The sequence below is a fragment of the Argopecten irradians genome, chromosome 14 (genome assembly GCF_041381155.1).
Source record: "Argopecten irradians isolate NY chromosome 14, Ai_NY, whole genome shotgun sequence".
Taxonomy (NCBI): domain Eukaryota; kingdom Metazoa; phylum Mollusca; class Bivalvia; order Pectinida; family Pectinidae; genus Argopecten; species Argopecten irradians.
Window position 1 is genome coordinate 7,008,112 of NC_091147.1, and position 14,989 is coordinate 7,023,100.

The 14,989-nt window shown below is 34.9% G+C and overlaps 1 protein-coding gene across 2 annotated transcripts in view; it reads right to left on the bottom strand.

The window, feature by feature from the left end:
• Positions 1 to 9,122: 9,122 nt before the first annotated feature.
• LOC138307627 (myosin-11-like) overlaps positions 9,123 to 14,989 on the bottom strand; it is a 36,249-nt gene continuing 30,382 nt past the window's right edge. The window contains exons 20-25 of one of the 2 annotated variants that reach the window (XM_069248433.1): positions 13,743 to 13,904; positions 12,927 to 13,034; positions 12,562 to 12,681; positions 11,541 to 11,615; positions 10,468 to 10,671; positions 9,123 to 9,729 (exon numbers count right to left, since the gene is read on the bottom strand). In XM_069248433.1, the coding sequence (XP_069104534.1) occupies positions 9,307 to 9,729; positions 10,468 to 10,671; positions 11,541 to 11,615; positions 12,562 to 12,681; positions 12,927 to 13,034; positions 13,743 to 13,904 (1,092 nt within the window). In that variant the 3' untranslated portion in view covers positions 9,123 to 9,306. The remainder of the gene's footprint in view (positions 9,730 to 10,467; positions 10,672 to 11,540; positions 11,616 to 12,561; positions 12,682 to 12,926; positions 13,035 to 13,742; positions 13,905 to 14,989) is intronic. The other variant, XM_069248435.1, reaches the window with a different exon arrangement.

Here is a 14,989-nt window from a genome sequence, read left to right on the forward strand (position 1 = left end):
GAAAAGAAGAAGAAATGAGGTGTCCTGATGAAGTCTCAGTAAAGGTGAAATCAATCGAAAAGAAAAGATGATTCAATGAGGTGTCCTGATGAAGTCTCAGTAAAAGTAAAATCTGTTGACAAGAAAAGATGAACCAATGAGGTGTCCTGATGAAGTCTCAGTAAAAGTAAAATCTGTTGACAAGAAAAGAAGAATCAATGAGGTGTCCTGATGAAGTCTCAGTAAAGGTGAAATCAGTCGACAAGAAAAGATGAACCAATGAGGTGTCCTGATGAAGTCTCAGTAAAGGTGAAATCTGTCAAACAAAAAAGATTAACCAATGAGGTGTCCTGATGAAGTCTCAGAAAAGGTGAAATCAGTCGACAAGAAAAGATGAACCAATGAGGTGTCCTGATGAAGTCTCAGTAAAGGTGAAATCTGTCAACAAAAAAAGATGAACCAATGAGGTGTCCTGATGAAGTCTCAGTAAAGGTGAAATCTGTCAACAAAAAAAGATGACCTGATGAAGTCTCAGTAAAGGTGAAATCTGTCAACAAAAAAAGATGAACCAATGAGGTGTCCTGATGAAGTCTCAGTAAAGGTGAAATCAGTCGACAATAAAAGATGAACCAATGAGGTGTCCTGATGAAGTCTCAGTAAAGGTGAAATCAGTCGACAATAAAAGATGAACCAATGAGGTGTCCTGATGAAGTCTCAGTAAAGGTGAAATCAGTCAACAAGAAAAGAAGAATCAATGAGGTGTCCTGATGAATTCTCAGTAAAAATGAAATCTCTCAACAAGAAAAGATGAACCAATGAGGTGTCCTGATGAAGTCTCAGTAAAGGTGAAATCTGTCGACAAGAAAAGAAGAATCAATGAGGTGTCCTGATGAAGTCTCAGTAAAGGTGAAATCTCTCAACAAGAACAAATCTCTCAACAAGAAAAGAAGAAGCAATGAGGTGTCCTGATGAAGTCTCAGTAAAGGTGAAATCTGTCGACAAGAAAAGAAGAATCAATGAGGTATCCTGATGAAGTCTAAGTAAAGGTGAAATCTCTCAACAAGAAAAGATGAACCAATGAGGTGTCCTGATGAAGTCTCAGTAAAGGTGAAATCTCTCAACAAGAAAAATCTCTCAACAAGAAAAGAAGAAGCAATGAGGTGTCCTGATGAAGTCTCAGTAAAGGTGAAATCTCTCAACAAGAAAAGAAGAACCAATGAGGTGTCCTGATGAAGTCTCAGTAAAGGTGAAATCTCTCAACAAGAAAAGATGAACCAATGAGGTGTCCTGATGAAGTCTCAGTAAAGGTGAAATCAATCGAAAAGAAAAGATGATTCAATGAGGTGTCCTGATGAAGTCTCAGTAAAAGTAAAATCTGTTGACAAGAAAAGATGAACCAATGAGGTGTCCTGATGAAGTCTCAGTAAAAGTAAAATCTGTTGACAAGAAAAGAAGAATCAATGAGGTGTCCTGATGAAGTCTCAGTAAAGGTGAAATCTGTCGACAAGAAAAGATGAACCAATGAGGTGTCCTGATGAAGTCTCAGAAAAGGTGAAATCAGTCGACAAGAAAAGATGAACCAATGAGGTGTCCTGATGAAGTCTCAGTAAAGGTGAAATCTGTCAACAAAAAAAGATGAACCAATGAGGTGTCCTGATGAAGTCTCAGTAAAGGTGAAATCTCTCAACAAGAAAAGAAGAAGCAATGAGGTGTCCTGATGAAGTCTCAGTAAAGGTGAAATCTGTCGACAAGAAAAGAAGAATCAATGAGGTGTCCTGATGAAGTCTCAGTAAAGGTGAAATCTCTCAACAAGAAAAGATGAACCAATGAGGTGTCCTGATGAAGTCTCAGTAAAGGTGAAATCTCTCAACAAGAAAAAATCTCTCAACAAGAAAAGAAGAAGCAATCAGGTGTCCTGATGAAGTCTCAGTTAAGGTGAAATCTGTCGACAAGAAAAGAAGAATTAATGAGGTATCCTGATGAAGTCTCAGTAAAGGTGAAATCTGTCGACAAGAAAAGAAGAATCAATGAGGTGTCCTGATGAAGTCTCAGTAAAGGTGAAATCTGTCGACAAGATAAGAAGATGAGGTGTCCTGATGAAGTCTCAGTAAAGGTGAAATCTGTCGACAAGAAAAGATGAACCAATGAGGTGTCCTGATGAAGTCTCAGTAAAGGTGAAATCTGTCGACAAGAAAAGAAGAACCAATGAGGTGTCCTGATGAAGTCTCAGTAAAGGTGAAATCAGTCGAAAAGAAAAGATGATTCAATGAGGTGTCCTGATGAAGCCACAGTAATGGTGAAATCAGTCGACAATAAAAGATGAACCAATGAGGTGTCCTGATGAAGTCTCAGTAAAGGTGAAATCAGTCGACAATAAAAGATTAACCAATGAGGTGTCCTGATGAAGCCACAGTAAAGGTGAAATCAGTCGACAATAAAAGATGAACCAATGAGGTGTCCTGTTGAAGCCAGTCAGTAACGGTGAAATAGGTTGACAAGATTGAAGCCTCGGTAAAGGTGAAATTGGTCGACAAGAAAAATTGAATCAATGAGGTGTCCTGTTGAAGCCAGTCAGTAACGGTGAAATAGGTTTGACAAGATTGAAGCCTCGGTAAAGGTGAAATTGGTCGACAAGAAAAATTGAATCAATGAGGTGTCCTGATATGAAGCTCCGTAACGGTGAAATCGGCTGATAAGAAAAGATGAACCAATGAGGTGTCCTTTGCCTGTTGTGATTGTTCCTATCTACTTTATATCAGAACGTTGATGTTAGCATTTTCTTCTCATGAATATTTAAGACATCTAGGCAAATAGGAAGACATGAAACATCTATAAATATGCATAAATAATTTGAAGCAAATTTTTGAATACATAATAATGTAGTTAGTAGCTAAATACATGCACACCCATTCAGATTGGACATTCAAGGTGTTAGATTTAATAATCACTAATAGGGATTTTACTCTGATTACACAAAGAATTTAGTACATTCAGCCAAAATGATATTTGTAAAAAAAAAATGTAGAAAGGGAGCATATTTTATGATCCTTTTGAATTCCGGATTTAACAAAGACTTTTTATCAGACTGCAGAAAATATTCACCATAATTTTAGTATTCATTTGAACAGGTTGCACATTCCAACCAACTATTATTGCTTAATCACATTTATTTCAGAACTAAAATATGATCTGCTGAAAACATATGAAATTTTAATTGGCGATTAATATTGACTTATCATTGAACAATGATTGATTTTGCTGCAATTAGCTCACTACTTTCTAAGAAAAAATTATGCTTCAAAATCATATATAGTAATTTAGTACTTAGTACATGTGATAATACTAAATCTATATAGATGGAAACAAAGCTATTATTATGACTTGCACCAGATATGTTTAATGTACACTTAGTAAGAATACAAGTCTGATATATTGTGATTTTTATAAAAGTTGAATTTATGTAAATCTTGTGCAAATAATATAATATAATTTTTAAAGATAAAATCAATTGCAAAACTGTGCAAAGGAACATATTGTAAGATTAAGATTACAGAATTTTTGTATGAACGTTAAATAGAAGCATCATCATACAAAATTGATACTTACAAGTATCGGTGTAGATGTTGATTGTAACAATCTGTGTACACGACTTTAACCTCCATGTATAGATTTTCATGCCTAGTGTCTCAAGTATTTTCTCTTTAAAACTATATTGATTAATGAATAAAAAACACTGTGGTTAGTTTGACCGGCATAACACACCAAGTTTTCCCGATAAGAGCATTAATTTTTCACCTGCAGCTCTGGGCCCGACGAGCTCTACCTGACATTTCTAACTCACCTGTTGGGTACACAAATACCTTCTATGTGGATTTTAAATACTTTAAGTACTTAAGTATGATTATACATGCAGCTATACCACACAGTAGATTAAAGACTCTTATTGAAATTGAAATAAAAATCTCGACACTTTATCAATAGCTATCCTACCTTACTATAGATTTGGTGGCCAATCACTGCACAGCAAGTGAGCTGCTAATTGACAAGTGTCTAATACCTATACAGCTAATAGACCATTTATCTGTGTTAGGTAACATCCCCCCTTAATGAACCCTACCTCCCAAGTCTGGCAAGTAGTCAGTCAAAAACTGATGACTTAAAACACATCATGGTTGACCTTCATGTCACACTTGCTCTGTCATATTATACAATTCATGTACCTGTGAATCTTTGTCATATTTAAGGTAAAGGATTATATTCCCCTCATAGGTATCCGTTCCAATGGTTAGGAGAGTTAGCAGTTTATCTAACGAATCTACTAGGAGACTCACAGTAACTAATGATAACATAATTTAATGTTCTTCAGAGAGTAAGTGATTATTAGGCATAAAAATGGTAAATGACCTTGAGACAATAACTGGTAACTATAGCCTCTATATCTCATACTCTTTGTCATTGGTTAACGGCACTTGGACAACAAATCGTTAATAACCTTCCTATAGTTAATAGTAAAGACCTTCAGACAATATGTGGTAGATCAGACTTGCACACAAATGGAAAATAAGTCATACATGACCTTCTGACAATACATGGTAAATAACCTTCGCACAATACATAGTAAATGACCTTCAGACAATACATGGTAAATGACCTTCACACAATACATGGTAAATGACCTTCACAAAATACATGGTAATCACCTTCACACAATACATGGTAAATGACCTTCACACAATACATGGTAAATGACCTACACACAATACATGGTAAATGACCTTCAGACAATACATGGTAAATGACCTTCACACAATACATGGTAAGTGACCTTCACACAATACATGGTAAATGACATTCAGACAATACATGGTAAATGATCTTCACACAATACATGGTAAATGACCATCACACAATACATGGTAAATGACCTTCACACAATACATGGTAAATGACCTTCACACAATACATGGTAAATGACCTTCACACAATACATGGTAAATGACCTTCACACAATACATGGTAAATGACCTTCACACAATACATGGTAAAAATGACCTTCACACAATACATGGTAAATGACATTCACACAATACATGGTAAATGACCTTCACACAATACATGGTAAATGACCTTCACACAAAAACTGGTAAAATATTACCTTCAGGTAATAAGCTGTTAATGACCTTCACACAATAATCAAATGAACTACAAGAAATAAGTTGTATATATGACTTTTAGCCAATAAGTGATACAATTTTCAAGATAAGATTTCCCTTTGCTCAGATGGTTGCATGACATAAGATGGATGCCATGTAGGGTCTCAAGTCTGGAATCCTTCTGACTTGCTGGAGTAGTGAAATCAATTAAAAAAATAAAGAAAAAAGCCCACAAAAAAGTTCATTACCTACCATATGATTTGGCAGGTATTTTGGTATATCACTATAACTACACCACCAATAATAAATACATCCATATATAATGTTTTCCTACACCACTGAACAGTTATAAGTAATACTTAGTCTAGCTACTGCATGGTTATGACAACAGTCACAAAGAGCTGATTGAAACAGTCAGTACCTTTTTAAGGCATGCAAAATCAATTTCCTAAATCAAACACAAATAACTTTGTAGCCAAACAATGTGGAGAGATTTATATTACATTTGAAATTTAGATCAATACAAAGTGGGGTCATACAGGTGAAATCTACAGTCAGAATAACAGTGTTAAATATCAATATTTGGTATCTATATACATGTATGTATCAATTGTCCTTTATTTTCTCATAGTCACATATGAATGATTACATTGGAACTATGGCCTGTATAAGATAAGGCTTATAGCTGATTGGTAGAGACTATAAGTCAGAGGTCATGAGTTTGATTGATTGAGACTATAAATAAGTCAGAGGTCCTGAGTTTGATTGGTTGAAATTAAAATTAAATCAGAGGTCCTGAGTTTAATTGGTTGAGACTATAAATCAGAGGTCCTGAGTTTGATTGGTTGAGGCTGTAAGTCAAAGGTCCTGAGTTTGATTGGTTGAGACTATAAGTAAGAGATCTTGAGTTTGATTGGTTGAGACTGTAAGTTTAAGTCAGAAACCCTTTGTTTAATTGGTTGAGACTATAAATAAGTAGGAGTTCCTGAATTTGATTGGTTGAAATTATAATTAAGGTAGCTCCATACTTTTGGGAAAACCCATGTCATTTTTTTCTAACAGGTCTTATTTTCTTGCATTTTTCATGTAGATTTCAAATCTGTAAAGATAAATGGGTGTTCTCGAACTACTTTTTGAGATATTTGAGCTTGAAATATACCATCCATGCAAATTTGCTGGCCGAAAATAGAAGAATTCATAAAATTATGTTTTCTGTAATATTAGGGTGAACGTAGTCTCGATCCTGTTGATTTTTTGTCCTAAAGCTCATAACGACAGAACAATATACAAAACTCTTGTATTTTTACAAATGCTAACTAATTTTTGTTATTTTCCCAGGACCGTTTCTATACGTAATTATCATGTTTTGCCATATTTTCGCCCGTAAAAAATCAATGAATAGGCCAAAAAGGAAATGAAAGCCCATGTCAATTTCACAATATTTGTATATGATATGCCCAATATAATATATTTTTCAAATATCATATAAAAACATGGGGTCCTCGATCAAACTTTAACAATTTTGTAAGCTTGAAGTTTGTAACTCACAACCCTACCCCCATTTCATCCAGTGCTAAGATGGGTCATATTTGACTATTTTTTGAAAATCATGCCGCAAAAGTACTATAAGTCATCAGAGGTCATGAGTTTGATTGGTTGATACTATAAGTCCATAGGTCCTGAGTTTAATTGGTTGAGACTATATAAGTCAGATATCCTAATTTGATTGGTTGAGATACTATCAGTCAGATAGGTCCTGAGTTTTGATTGGTTGATACTATAAATCAGAGGTCCTGAGTTTAATTGGTTGATACTATAAGATCAGAGGTCATGAGTTTGATTGGTTGATATTCCTATAAGTCAGATGTACATGTCCTGAGTTTGATTAAATTGAGACTATAACGTCAGAGGTCCTGAGTTTGAGTTTTGGTTGAGACTATATAATCTGAGGTCCTGAGTTTGATTGGTTGAGACTATGAGTCAGAGGTCCTGAGTTTGATTGGTTGAGTTTGAGACTGTAAGTAAGTCATACCTTAAGTCAGAGGTCCTGAGTTTGATTGGTTGAGACTATAAGTCAGGTGTCCTGAGTTTGATTGGTTGAGTCTATAAGTAAGTCAGAGGTCCTCAGAGTTTGATTGGTTGAGACTATAAGTCAGAGGTCCTGAGTTTGATTGGTTGAGACTATAAGTAAGTAAGAAGTCCTCAGAGTTTGATTGGTTGAGGACTATAAGTCAGAGGTCCTGATTTTGACGGTTCAGTCTATAAGTAAGTCAGAGGTCCTCAGAGTTTGATTGGTTGAGAGTTGTCTAGTTTATTGGTTGGATATAATAAGTCGGAGGTCCTGAGTTTGATTGGTTGAGACTATAAGTCAGAGGTCCTGAGTTTGATTGGTTGAGACTATAAGTAAGTCAGAGGTCCTGAGTTTGATTGGTTGAGACTATAAGTCAGAGGTCCTGAGTTTGATTGGTTGAGACTATAAGTAAGTCAGAGGTCCTGAGTTTGATTGGTTGAGACTATAAGTCAGAGGTCCTGAGTTTGATTGGTTGATACTATAAGTCAGAGGTCCTGAGTTTGATTGGTTGATACTATAAGTCAGAGGTCCTGAGTTTGATTGGTTGAGACTATAAGTCAGTGTACATGTCCTGAGTTTGATTAATTGAGACTATAAGTCAGAGGTCCTGAGTTTGATTGGTTGAGACTATAAGTAAGTCAGAGGTCCTGAGTTTGATTGGTTGAGACTATAAGTCAGAGGTCCTGAGTTTGATTGGTTGAGTCTATAAGTAAGTCAGAGGTCCTGAGTTTGATTGGTTGAGACTGTAAGTAAGTCATAGGTCCTGAGTTTGATTGGTTGAGACTATAAGTCAGGGGTCCTGAGTTTGATTGGTTGAGTCTATAAGTAAGTCAGAGGTCCTCAGAGTTTGATTGGTTGAGACTATAAGTCAGAGGTCCTGAGTTTGATTGGTTGAGACTATAAGTAAGTAAGAAGTCCTCAGAGTTTGATTGGTTGAGACTATAAGTCAGAGGTCCTGATTTTGAATGGTGCAGTCTATAAGTAAGTCAGAGGTTCTGAGTTTGATCCCTTGTAGATGCAGCTTAATGTACAATTCTGTGTCCTATTACATAATAATAGATAAAGCTTTCCACACATCTCCCAGTTACCATTCATTTTGGACCTGAAGTGTCATTTGAGCTAGTATCGCAAATTACCAATGAGTGCCTTACCCAACCTCCATCCCCCACACACACCCTAGTCCACAGCCTTATGTTTGGTTTAACACTAAAATATCTGCAATAAAATCATTTTATTTTATAGCCTATGAAATGTAAGTATAAAAGTGGTACCAAAACACGATATTGAGTTGTTCTCTGGTAACTGTACTATATCTAATCTATAGCTAGGCAGACTTTAAGTTTTAGTTTCTCTGTGGATGGGTAACATGATTTATTAGATAATATTGTGTAAGTGTATTGCTTATATTCCACTTCAAATTGAGACAAACTCTAACCTTTTTGATAGATTGAGTATAGCCATATGCACTGTGTATGTACATGTATATAGTGTATAGTGTAAGAATGATTACCAAGACACGAGTTTGGTTATAACAATTTGTTTTATCATTTGTGAAATGAATATATTATTCAAAGCTTTGATCAGAAAAGCCAAGTTAAAGGTACAGATAAAACGGTTAAACATAGGTACTATTCCTGCATCTTGTCCTTAATCTGACACTAACTAACTGTAATTCTTATACCGGTAACTTGTATACGAATACACTGCTTAGTTCACAGTTGGTCCGACAAAACTGTTTATTATTGTATATTGTAATGTGCTGAGGCCAGACCCGATCCATTGGAGCGGTGACCCATCCCATCTAAGAGCAGATTGACAGCTAGTGCTGGCATTCCATATAACTTACCATAAAGATTCCAACACTTATCTGCACAGAAGTTCCCTATTAAACTATGCAGCTGAAATGTCCATATTCATGAACAGTCACACTTAAAATCTTTACTCAAAACTGCCTCAAATAGTCAGATAACAAGTGTTAATATATAGGTTTTATTAGTTTAACGTCCAATGAACGTAATGTAAGGGTCATGCTGGTTTGACTTAATATTGACAGACCAATGAACTTGTATCACCATCAAACTACTGATGATTGTCATATGGCATCTATAGTGTGATAAATGCCGTTACTGTCCTGTGAACTGAAACATAATGTACAGTAGATAAAGAGTCACTTACATTGTCTGATGAAATGCTAGTCACAGAAAGGGTCTTGGATCGGTGCTCTGTTGTGACATGGTCAGAGACCATATAGCCCCCACTTCTGTTCCCAGCACCACCACCACCGCCATGGCCAGGCTTCCTGCCGTGAGTTTTCTGTAGCTGTCCATAGGCATGGATGTAATAGGTGAGGAGAGACTCTGTGGTGGCCCCGTGGAAGTTCATACTGGCCGTCTTGGGTCCCCCGGTGGCCTCGTGTCCGGGCAGTTTGATGTTCTCCGGTAACTGACCAGATAGGAGTGCCTTCTCTATTGCTTTACGCTGCTGGACCTCCTTAAAGGATTTGTAGATCATCTCAAATTCTTCATGCTACAAAGGACAGACAATCTGTTAGGTCTTCAGACTAAACATTCAGAGTTCCATCAGAGAAGACAAATTTCATATAGTATGGTACATTTGATTGTTCACTTTATTAATGTTGCAGATCAAAATTTAACTACCATTTCAAAGGTCCATGAAACTAACCTTAAAACTCTTCTTGTATCCATTAAATAATCATACATGTTACAACAAGATTTGATATAGGTAGTTAGCTAACTGTATGCAAAGAAATTTAAGGTAACAAGAGGCCCATGGGCCTTAACGGTCATCTGACTATTGGTACAATATAACACCACAAAGAATATAGTAGTGGCAAACAATTAAGGCAATACAAAAGAACTCCTTTAATAGAGGGCCTATACCGCTCACTTGGTTTGTAATGTAATCTAATGTAAAGTTATGTTCTGAATACAGGTTCATTGTTTCTTTTCTAACGAAGGGGCAATATAGATAAATATTTAAATTCCTATCAGGCCCCGCCCCTCCTGCCCCCGGCAGAGTCAGAACCAAAATTCATACAGATTCTGTCCCCATTCCCTCTGGCCGAACTTGGTTACAATCCATGCAGAACTCTAGGACTAGAGTAGCGATTTAAAGGAATTGTTGACACAAGGACGATGGACCAACAGATGGACGACGGATGCCACACCATGACATAAGCTCACCAGCCCTTTGGGCCAGGTGAGCTAAAAAAGTATCAAAGGTATCAATAAATATAGATCTTACCAACAACTCGAGAGAACTAGACAAAATTTCGTAGATTTCTCGCACTGTGCCGACGGCCTTCTGTCCAAGGAAGAACACCTGACTTTTCTTGTCCTTAGCCTCCAACTCTTTACGATCAGTGATGGGTTTCTTCACCTTTGATTTTATAGGGGTGGGATTTTGTGCAAAATCAAACGTTTTCAGAGCTGGCTGCTGAATCTGGTCCTGGAAAGGTGTAATTATCGACTCATGAGACAATTGTCCTGCTCATAATTATAAGATTTTCTGCATATATTTTATCAATTAAGCTCTATTCTTAGTGAATTCAACCATTCTCTAAAAAATGATCATATGTCAAAGAAATCAATTATCAATCTAAACAACAATATTTTTAAAGACAAGCAAATTAGGAATAAAATAAAGTTCTGCATGGTGAAAACAGCAATGTTACCCTTCACACTCTAGACACTTTGAATTTTCTTATAGATACTTTGAATCTCTATCTAGATTCTTTGAATCATTATCTAGATACTTTGAATCTCTATCTACTTTGAATCTCTATCTAGACATTTTGAATCTCTACCCAGACACTTTAAATCTCTATCCAGACACTCTGAACCTCCATCCAGACACTCTGAACCTCTATCCAGACACATTGAATCTCTATCTAGATACTATGAATCTTAATCTAAACACATTGAATCTCTATCTAGATACTATGAATCTTAATCTAAACACCGTGAATCTCTATATAGATACTTTAAATCTCTATCTAGACAATTTGAATCTCTATCCAGAAACTTTGAATCTTTATCTAGACACATTAAATTTCTATCTAGAGACTTTAATCTCTTTTTAGACACTTTGAATCTCTCTCTCTCTTGTTACTTTTAATTTCTTTCCAGACACCTTGAATCTCTTGGATATCTCTTAGATACTTTGATCTCTATTTAGATAAATCTCGGTTTAGATACTTTAATCTCTATTTAGATAAATCTCCATTTAGATACTTTGATCTCTATTTAGATAAATCTCCATTTAGATACTTTGATCTCTATTTAGATAAATCTCCATTTAGATAATTTGAACTTTACCTCTTCCTTTTCTTTATAAATCATGTTTCCTACTACAGTGGAAAACTCCATAATGTCTTGTATAATCCCATTCAACTACAACAAAAATAAAACCAACAATTAATACATCGATTCATTACAAAAGATTCATGTGATATTATATATACTGTATTTTCCAGAGATAAGCCGCGACTTTTTTCCCTGAAAATTGGGAGTGCGGCTTATCTGTGGACGAAAACCAAAATCTGACAATATTTTTGCATTATTACGTTGTGATTCACATGTGAAAATTGTGATATATTTAACTTATCCATATGTAACATTTTAACCCATGAACTGAGCATTTCATAAGTTACATCTGTAAGACATTGGGGATTGATAACTTGCCAATGTTAATCAAGTAAGGCAAAACAAAGAACTAGATAATAGAAGGAACTCAGCTTCTGATATAATATATGAATTGATGAACAACATACTCAGGGGAGAATGATTTGTAACAAATGTTGAAAACAGCCAGATACAATAGAACATTATTTGTTACAACTATCAAATGAAATTCCAACACAAATGTTTTATTACAGTCTAGGACATAATCAAAGAGTAAAAACATATCTTATGACTTATTAAGGTAAGCATTGGACATCCTCAATACTCCAGAGGTTACAATCACTGACTTTAACTCCACCCTTAGAAATATGTCAACAAAACTGGAGGCAACAGGAAATTTAGTCCTTTGATGTACATCAAAAGTATAGAATAAGGTACTACACTGTGTCAACTGTGTTGCTTTGAATTGAGCATCACTCTCTCTGTTATCTTGAAAGGAAGTCTCTGCAGTCCTGTGATTGGTCATTTTTTTCTCGTGAAGTGTCTCCATTTTGCTACGACATATTCCAGCAATATATACATTCTGAAGTGATTGAGGATGAGCTTTGGAAGGAGATACTAGTGTCATTGAGGTAACTTAATTAATATCTAATTCAAAAACTCATAACAAGCTGATTGGAAGTATTTTTCTAGAAACAATCAAAATTTAGTTTACCATGGCCTGAAGTTCTCCTACAGTCCATAAGATTTGCTCGCGTTCCTTACGAGTGACGTCATCCATATCGGGTATTGGTGGAGGGGGGTTCTTATGACGAATAGGAGGCAGGACAGATTTCTGGAAATACAAAGTATAACATAAAGTCACAAATGTAGGGATATAAAATTATAAATGACTCATCGACAGGCAGTATTTAGCTATGCCTTTTGCTCACACAAGCACAATGAAAAAATTAAACATCGTAGTGTACACAATATAAAATGCAAAGTCACATGTGATTTATCAGGAAAGTTTGATTTATCAGGAAAGTTTACACAAGAGTAGGGAAAGGTAAAGTTTATTAGGCTAGATGGTATAGTCACCTTAGGTGCTGCCTTTCTGGAGGCGGCAGGCTTGCGGACTGGCTTAGGTTTGGGAGGAGCTTGCTTTGGCTTCATCTTAGGTGGCTCTTGTATGGATCCCTTCTTCATCTACAGGAATCAGTAAAGACACAAGTAATACGATATAACGAGTTAAAAGTGAATCCCTGTCTATTTCAGCATCATTTATGGCATTTTTTATCTCAATCCACAGTACTGTAAACCAAATTTCTTTCGCACACAATTTTCATTCCTAAATTTTCAAATCTTCCCAAATGTAATATAAATCTCTTGCAAAATATATTTTGATATATTTAAAGATATTTCCATTTAATTTTTAAAATCTGTAAAATTTTATGAACTTGGTTTCAAAAAGAAATTGCAGAATTAACAGATGCGAAAGAAAATAATAAAAAGCAGTATAATTCGTAAACCTTGTTTTAATGGCTGGTAATATACTGGTCCTGACGTCATACAGTTTATACAATTCATGATACACTATTCTCAAGGCAATCAGGCAGTACACAATTTTTGTTGTATTCTTTATAAAGATTAAGAAAATTGAGGTTCACAGATGTTTTTCCCTCTGTATGCATACTGTGAAAACAGTAAATTTTATTTCTGTGTATGATTTGTAATATTTGTGAGAGAGAGCAGGAGTTACCCATATTGATCTCTTACATGTTTAAAGCATATAATAGTACATCATATTTCTGAGAGGACTGCAACAGTTACCTTGTCTATGTATATTTCAACCATATATATTTACCCGTTAATTGTTTTTGAGAGGGCAACATGAGTTACCTCCCCTACCCCTACCTTGGGTGGCTCTGCAGGCGGTGGTACCTCCTCTACGATTGGCTCTGGCTTGGGTTCCTCAATGACCTCTTCAATCTCCTTGACTACCACAACCTCCTCAACTACTGGTTCCTCTTCTACCTCTGGAGGCACTGGGGTCGGAGGGGGCTGTACAGGTAACACCTGGAGTATGGAGAATACTATTGTATCTGGGTTATAAACCTATATATACGTACATTTGTATATGTATTCAATTTTTTAATAGGGCATCATGAACTGATTGGTACAAATCTCTGGCATCTTTAAATTGTATATAGACCATAGATTTCATAAAAAAGATATTTTAATGCTTATTATAGTATATGTATATATATAAATACTCATTTTGAAGATCTCTGGAGATGCATGCATTCAAGTTGTTGAAGTTTAGCCAAGGTAAACCTTTATAACCAATGGTTTAATCAATGTAACAGCCATTTTGATTGTGATCATTTGATGTCTCTATATAACATCAAACTTATCGACACCATCACATTTTGGATTCGAGTTCTACCACTACAGATTTCACAGTGGCTTAGTTGGCTAGTAAAATTTATATGACAAGCAAATATAAATATTATTTACTAAATATCATCTTTCAAATAAATCAGCATTTTATTTGCTTGTCCTGTTTTTCGGGTAATATTTTTTGCCTTACAATCTCTAAGGGCATAAGTTGGTACTCAATCTGAAAGTTGCTTATTTCAACTAGGAATTACAAGTAACTCTTTTTTTTTTTTTTTTTTTTTTTGACGTTAAATATAATTTCACTTGGTCCATCAATATTTATTTATTTTTGTTCAACCTAACTGAATGTCTACCAAAGTTATACATTCATATTTTATTAGACAAGTCTGTATATTTTCAGTAACATTTTTTTTTTGTAAAATTCAAAAAAATATTGTTTTTCCTTTGATTTGCTTAAAAATTTAAATAATTTGAATGTTATAATTGATGTTATACATTATATATTATAATTGATGTTAACACTATATATCATAATTGATGTTATACACTATATATTATAATTGATGTTATACATTATATATTATAATTGATGTTTATACACTATATATTATAATTGATGTTAACACTATATATTATAATTGATGTTATACACTATATATTATAATTGATGTTATACACTATATATTATAATTGATGTTATACACTATATATTATAATTGATGTTATACATATATAATGATGTTTATATTATAATTGATGTT